We start from the raw sequence: 8,515 nt of genomic DNA, 5'->3' as shown, positions 1-8,515 counted from the left end.
ATATATATATATATATATATATATATATATATATATATATATATATAATATATATATATTATATATATATATATATATATAGATATATATATATGCCTTCCCTTATGGATGGAGATGCTGTTTTACAACACCACCTACCACTCGGTAGCCATTTGCATATACTTATCACAGTTCAGGTGGAAATTAGATAAACACTCTCTTATACCAGAAGAAAAACAGACACCAGTGATTCAGTTGTAATCAAGATCGTTTTATGCGCTGAGAAGAAATGCTTATATGAGTTTAATGTGTGGTCAATCGCTTATTGTGATCAGAAACTCCTTGTGCAGTTAAGCAACTTTAAAGCTTGTAATCGAGACAAAGTTGAACATACTTTTTGTATTCATTTAAAATGAATGATTTAATCATGTAAGTAGGTTGTAACATGGCAAATAAAGCAAGTGTGCATCAAGGAATGTTCAACCAAAAGACTTAACCTTCCATTTTCTGTCTATAAAGTATTACCTTGTCCTTTTGTTCTTTTGCAACTTTATATTTACAGCCTCAGAATGTCAATTTCAAATGCTTTATTAGGTCATGTGTTTCTGAGAATTTCAGTGTCATCTGTGTAATTTGTGTCAACCTGTTTGATCTCCTCTCTGCAATGCAGAATGTCAATCCTGGAATCAGCATCGTTCAACTTCTCTTTTGTCTCTCCTTCCAGGAGGAACGCCCGTGAGATAGTGTGTGTCACACCTGCTGGACTGGCACCAGGCACTTCATCTGTCTTGGTTGACATTGATGATGCTGAACTCAGAAATCCAGAAGTCAAATTTAACTACACTGAAGACCCCACTGTACTGAGAATAGAACCTGATTGGAGCATTGCCAGGTAAACCACTGTGTTGTGTAATCATTCACAAGGCTGCACTGTGTAGTTTTACCTGTTTATTAAGAGTACACTTTCAGATATGTCTATTAGTTTGCAAGTTTGTAAGCCCCGTAACCTCTTTTTTTTTTAAATCTTATTTATTTCTCACATGGTGATACAAAAGGTAAAACAAGACTTTACAGTACAAAAACAAAACAATAAAGAGCGCCATGCTTGAAAAAGAGCAGGAAAAAGAAAATTTCTTGTAATATCTGCCCCTTTTTTAAATAGAAACATAACACACCATTCATTCATTCATTTCTGAACCGCTTAATCCAATTCAGGGTCACGGGGAAGCTGGAGCCTATCCCAGCTGGCTTTGGGCGACAGGCAGGGTACACCCTGGACAGCTCGCCAGTCCATCGCAGGGCCATAACACACCAATAAATGGTTATTTGATTTTTATTCATGATACTCAATGAAAAGACGAAGAGAGAGGAAAAAAAATAATCATCGCATAGCATGCCGTATGTCTTAAATTGTTACTTTATAGATAAATAATTGCCCACATTTTAACTGTTTGTGATCATTTCCACAAATTGAATTAAATTTCTGATACATATAATTACATTTACATGTACATAGATGTATGTACATACATGAGAACAGATATCTGAATATGTTGTTTTTTCCTGGATTGCATGTAGCAGGAATCCAGAACGAGTGATCGAACTGTAAATGAAGCCAGCGGCTTTACAAAATCTCAATTTTGACCTCTGCTTTTACTTTTCTGCTTGTAATTTAGGATGAAATTAAGGAAGCGTTCTTGAGGCAGTCGGAGTCGACATGACTGCTACATAATACCACTGCCAGCATGTTTAGATGGAGATAAACTGCTGATGCCTCTGGAGACCTTTCATCTGACGCATGCAAAAGATTTTGTAGTGGAGGAAATCAGCAGTCGAGCCTGGTTCATCAAAAAAATGAGAGGGTGCAAGCTTGTCAGATTGTACACCCCATTGATTGTTTGAATGAGTTTGGTGATTGAAGATGGAGTGTGTGACTGAACTTCTCTGCCTGAGCTCATGCAACTGGTGCTGTTGATTTTTAGGTTTTCACAGCTGGTAGAAAGTCCTGTACGTCAGCAGTTTAATAAATGAAGACCCTCCACTCCTCATTGCACATGACAGAAGCATCAACAGGGAGGACACAAGCAAACAAATTCACATTAAAGTAGATTTAGGTTCAAGGAGGTCACACACAAGCTCATATTAGTCTTCATGATGGATACTCAGGTTCATAATGAAGAACCGTTCTTCAGTGTGTTTCTTTTTCTTTTTTTTTCCTGAAGCCCCAGTCCTTTAAGGCTCTTTTTTCTGTTTGAGGCTGTCTGCTTCCTTTCAAATGCTTAGAAATGTTAACTGTTTGTCATCCTTTTACTCTACATTCTGCCTCTGTTTTGCACTCCTGCCTTCCCCGTTGTTACCCATCAGCACATTGTAGGAGACGGATGCAGAGCTTGTTAGAGAAGTGTTGATGCCTGGTTCTCTTTGCCCAGTTGGACTGACCAAGGAACAGATGAGGCTCACTGTCTTACTTTCACCACCCGCTGTTAAGTGTGTTTGTGTGCGTCTCTGAGTGTGCGAAGCTCAATACTGAGGTTCTGCTTCACGAGTCTCTTTCAAGGATGATGATTCCCAACAGAAAAAAACATGCATGTATGCATGCAATCAAACAACATACTGATTCCCTGAGTCCCTTCTGTTTGGCCCAAGAATCTTCCTCCATCTGGTCCAGAAAACCACAAAATAACTAAAACACACCTCATAACAAACCCAGCTAGGAAGGGCTAAAAGTGTGCTTTAGTTCTCTGATGCATTTCATCCTGAACTTTGTGGCAAATTTGGTCATGATATGATGTTTTTTTTTTTTGGTTCATGCCTGCAAATTGTACATATTTGTGTATATTCAGTACACCCATGCCTGCCTTGTGTTTGGGATACGGCAGTGAGAGTGGATGAAAAATGGAGTAAAGTGAGTGTGTTACTGCTGCGCCTGCCTGATGAGATCCCATTTTGGAAGTAGAGAGAGCACTTTAAATAAGTCAGGGTGTACCATGAAAAACCAAGGAGAGATATTAGACAGTAGTAGAGGTTAGAAAAGCAATTTTTGTCAAAATATTTCAATTTGAACCCAAGCAGACAGTACAGCAGCAGGGTCTGATGCATCCATACCATTCTTTATAGCAAAGCATGAAATAGCGCCATCACTGTCGCTGACATTGTGGTCCAAGGATTGTATCATTTGATTCAATCAAGACTTTAATTAGCTCATAAGGTAACAAACCCATTAGGCTGGTTTCTGCAAGTATATGTATGTCTTATTCATTTACAACAGACGTATCAGCCCTTTTTCTTAATTATCTTCATATGATGTTGCTGTTATGGTGCATATATGGATCAAATCTAATGAAATGTACCAGATTCTTTCTGTAAAACTGTCCATCATAACTCTGTCAGCACTGTTGAAAGGGCTTGTTATTTGTCAAGGTCTAATTCTACACATTTATTTCAAAGTATTGTTTTAAGTGGGGGATTAATGCAAATTGCACCATTGCTACAAGAAATCAAAGTAGAATCCAGTAATGGTGGTGATCCCACAAATTAAATAATGTATCCAAGTTTTAGCTGGCAAAGATTAATGCTAAAGTTAAATTTTTAAAGCCATTTTTTATTTTGTTGCTGTCTCCTTATGTAGTTACTGGCTTCCAGTCAGTCACAGGACAGACCTTTTTACACATCCCATTATGGTTTAGGCACAGAATCCATCTGTGGTATGTTCAGAGAATATAAACCAAGCAGAGCTCTTAGATCCAAAGACTCAGGTCAACTAGCCCAGACCCGAGTCCAGACTAAACATGGAGAAGGAGCATTTAGCTGGTATGATGCAAACAAGTGGAACAAACTTCCAGTGGAGATTACATTTCACTAAATGTAGACACTTAAATCCAGGTTAAAAACATTTCTTTTCTCATGTGCCTATACATAAAATCTGCACAGCAACTTTTAACTGATCTTTGAATTATCTAAATAATTTATTTCATTGTGATCTTTGCTATTTTTGTTGTCTTCCCTTTAAAACACCAGATTTTTTTTTTTTGTTTTGTTTTAACGTAAAACACTATGCTATACAAATGAACTTGCCTTGCTTTGTAGAAAAAAATATATATGAAAAACAATTTCTGTTCAGGTAAGAGGGTATAAGTTTGAATAAAGGGTAAGAGATACAACACTAGAGTAGTAGTGAAATGGGAAGTGAGGCTGAATATACTAGCAAGAGACAGAAGCAGGGAGAGAAACACTAACAACAGTGTCAGGGATTCCTGAGCTATCTCTGGGAGTTTATTCTGATTGTCTTTTCTGTTCCCTGAAGCATGTACCTGAGCTAAAGAGACTTGCTTAGACAAAGAGCGGAGCAACAGGGACAGGGTGACTCAGTGCAAATATACATCAAGCTGAGGAAGAAAGGGAAGGAAGAAAGAGGTGGTGGGAAACAGCTAAGATGTGTTCCTCTGATGCATTTATTGCAGCCATGTACAGGCTTAATTTATGTCAAGTCATTTAAATAAGTCATTGTCTTCATTGTATGTGCAGTCACATGTCTCGTACACATAACAGTTATGCTAGGATATTTTTTCTCTTCTTATAGCATTTTGGCTAGCACAGTTTTCAGTTCAACTTTCAAAACTGAAGATATTGAAACATTGCTAGGGCATATGCAATATAGGCATTACTTTATATCTTAAACATTCTGGTGATGTAAACACATTTCATATAAAGATAAACTAAAATGATTACACATATTACATGTATCGCATGTCATGCTAATCGTTCGCACTGATTAGCCAGAGACATATTACCTTTCCATCAGAAAGAAAGACCATCAGATTGCAGGTAAAAAGCTCTTCATTAGAGTTCATTCATTCATTCACCATTCATTCATTCATTTTCCTAACCACATTCAGGGTCGCGGGGAAGCTGGAGCTTATCCCAGCAGTCTTAGTGCAAAAGGCAGGGTACACCCTGGACAGCTCGCCAGTCCAGTGCAGGGCCACACAGAGACGAACAACCACTCATGCTCACACTCACTCCTAGGGGCAATTTAGAGTAACCAATTAACCTAATATGCATGTTTTTGGACATTTGGAGTCCAAATCATTAGAGTTTTAAATGGAAATAAATGATTTAATTTCCCAATGTCACGGGTGTCAGACTGAGGACCGCTACCCTGCAAGTTCTTCTTCAAATCCATTCAATATCTATCTATTAGTATCATCTATCATTAGTATCAATATCATTCAATATCTATCTATTAGTGTGTTGGAGCAGGGAAACAACAGAAACCTACAAAACAGCGGGGCTCAAGGACCGTATTTTGACACCCCTGCCCAGCATCATTGTAGAGTTTTATATTCGTTGGCGTTAATGACTTTAAGCTTCTCACTTCCAGGCTCTTGATTAATACACGCTGTAGCAGATGCAACACGAGTACTGAATTACAAAAGGTACTGTGAATCATGTTTAGATGGAGAACCAGTCCCAAAGATACAGCTAAGTCAGCTGTCAAAAGACCAGTAAACGACTTGATGCTTCTATCACATCTACAATAGCATTTAAAAAATGATGGTGTTATTCAAACAATGAATAGGATCAGTTTTCCCTGGACAGTAATGGGCAACCTGCCAACAGGAAAACGATTTAGAGGCTGAGAAGAATCGTCAGACGAAGTCTTTTATCTGCCTACAGTGCAAGAGATGGTACACCTACCTTTATCATTTACTCCTGTCTCACCCTGCCATTGCTATTCACTGCTATTCTAAGTCTGGCTGAATTAGAGTGAGAGATGAATGTCTAGCGTTTGCCAGCCACACTCTCAGTCCGAGATATTAAGAGCTTCTGTCTCTGTTTCCTTTCATATCCTTAACTCTGCTTTTGGTGCTTGAGCACTTAGTCATTGGGGATCAGTGTCAATTTAATGTTGGCTATAAAAGAAGACCTGCATATTGTGCAAGTCACTGCTAATACATTCAAACCAAAGGAAATATAGCATCTTGTCCTCATGGGCTGGAGGGTTGCACGATGGCACAATGCCATGGCAGAGTTGTCATATCTGCTTGTGTGATCTTAAACCTACTTCATGGAGCTCTGGAACTTCCCAGCTCCTCTGACTTTCACAGTAAAGTCATATCTCACTTATTAGACTCATAGGGCAATGTGCACATGATTATATCCCAAGTTTGATCTGTGTTTAAAAAAAAAAAAAAAAAAAAAAGAATGACAAGGGCCACCGCTTCATAATCCCACAACTAAGACCTATGGGATATAGGTGCAATCCCACCTGTCTGTTTCCAGATGTAAAAGCTAAATGTGGGAAAATGTGTCAAATTGTGCAATGTACTAAGGATACCTTGTGTGGCAGGTCCATCTCTTCAGCATGGAAGCAATGCAAGATGACTCAGGAGGATTTCTTTAAGCCAAACAAATTATCTATGAGTCCCAGAAGAGTAACCGATAAAGTCTAGATATAAACGAAAAAAGAAAAAAATGAAGAAATGCACTACAGTTGGGGGATTTTGGGGCAAATATGATGTATTTAGAAATAACAAAAGGTCTGTTTTCAAATCCTTTGTATAATACTGAGTTATAGCTTCTGAACACTCAAGAATACCCAAAAGACGAGCAGAAGGCAAGTGTTGAGCTGTGTCAGGAAAGCCCCACTCTTCCTTAGCTGTATCCTCCAGCAGAGCTGATTCCAAAAAAAGATGCCCAAAGAACAAAATGGCTGCTGTAAATCTTCCTTGTTTTTAAGGTACACTGTTAACAGTGGAGGCTGCAGACGGGCTTATGTGTCTCTGTGTGAAAGAATTAGTTATGTAACATTTCACGCAAAGCCATAGGGAACATCTGTAGAAAGATCATTGTAGGTGAAACCTCACTGTTGTTGTCAGTTATTAAACTTTACAGATGTATCCGTTGACTGCAAAATGTGTGTTTTTCAAAAGAAATATCAAGCACCTATGTTGTTTATGACTTCTTTGGGATGGGGGTTTTTATTTCAGTCAAGCATGATAGAGACTGGAGTATATCCCACAAGGGGAGTAAGAAACCTGCAGAAAGACACATGATAGGAAATCTTCTAAACTATATTTCTTAGTGGCAGAGATAGCCTGGCTGCAGAGATCTTCAGAGTAGAGAAACTGCCACTGTAAAACAAGGAGGGTGCCAAGAAGGGCAAGACATCTTTGAAGATTACCACATAAATCCGGTTTAAGTTTAGTCGTGAAAAGTCTTTTTTTTTTTTTCTTTTTTTTGTGCGAACAGGTCACTGCAATAAAAGTTTTATATTTATATATTTATTTATTTATTTCATTTTTTTTTGCATGAAGCGAGTGATCTCTCTGCAAGTCATCTTGCACATCTGAAGAAATGTCCTTTGGCCATTTTGTGTCACATCGGCAAAAGATTCAGTGAAGTTTAAACGGTTTTATAAGGACAAACTGGAAACATTTGGAAATCAGGACAATTTGAAAACAAATCAGCCATATTTTCTAAACCAAATCACAGCTTTTTAAAGAGTTAAATTACTATTTAGCCAAGTCATGTCATTAGATTTAAGCTGCTCAGTCATAATTTTGAACTGCACAATATTATAGACACAAAATAATAATTCTATTCTTAAATTATGCTTCACATTAATCAACCTTGTTTAAATTCCACTCACATCATACACATCACCACCACATCAAGTCACTTCATGTTTCGATGTTGAAGAATTGTTTATGTAGCTTAACTGCTCGCTAAGTAGCATCCAGAAAGAAGTTCAGTCTGTATTTCATCATAATTTTTTTTACCAAATAATTCAAATATAATATTATTTTTTAGAGAATTATGAAGTATATCATTAACACTTCACCACCTATTTAAAATAATGACATTTTTTTCAACATCTTCTAAAAACACATAAAAATCGACTGGGTATAATCAATAAATCAATGTGTTTTTTTTTTTGTTTTTTTTATCTTGGAAAACTAGAAAACTATTACTGGGACCATTTTGTTAAACGGGGTGAAAATTAAACTTTTGCTCTTTTGTGGATCTTTTTTACTTTTTTTTTTTATCTACTCCTAGCAACGTTTGGTAATTTGACCCATGATTCTTGGTGTGTAGATTGCTTCCATCAGCCATCATCCTCTTCATGTGTCAGCTCATTGAACAGTGCAGCACTCTTTTTAGCTTCCACTGCAGCAGGACTTGGTCACGTGGACTCTTTTGCTCAGATTTCTGATTGTTCAACCTGATTCTTATTTTTTGGACGTGCAATAATCCTTATGATCAACTCTGGCTGCTACAAAACAATGATACCACTGAGATCTGTTTAGCTCAGAGGAGTTACTTCAACCAACTATTTTTCTTCATTTACTAATCTGTTTTTCTGTGCATTCTTATTTCCCTCCTCTACAGTGGTGGGACGCTGCTGACAGTGAGTGGGACCAACCTTGCAACTATTCGAGAACCAAAGATCCGGGCAAAGTATGGCCAGGCAGAGTCCTTCCATGTGAGTCCTGATGTCACTGACCTGCAAATGCTCAAAGCACAAGTACACAGA

At 37.7% G+C, this 8,515-nt stretch overlaps 1 protein-coding gene across 1 annotated transcript in view; it reads left to right on the top strand.

The window, feature by feature from the left end:
* Positions 1-8,515, top strand: part of LOC306755432 (plexin-A1-like) — a gene marked incomplete at both ends in the record, with an annotated part of 239,478 nt that overhangs the window by 174,098 nt on the left and 56,865 nt on the right. The window contains 2 exons of the mRNA XM_079239811.1: positions 704-871; positions 8,371-8,464. Of these exons, the coding sequence (XP_079095937.1) occupies positions 704-871; positions 8,371-8,464 (262 nt within the window). The remainder of the gene's footprint in view (positions 1-703; positions 872-8,370; positions 8,465-8,515) is intronic.

Source organism: Telmatherina bonti (assembly GCF_933228915.1).
Source record: "Telmatherina bonti genome assembly, chromosome: 4".
Classification (NCBI taxonomy): Eukaryota; Metazoa; Chordata; class Actinopteri; order Atheriniformes; family Telmatherinidae; genus Telmatherina; species Telmatherina bonti.
This window is presented reverse-complemented; position numbering and strand designations above follow the sequence as displayed.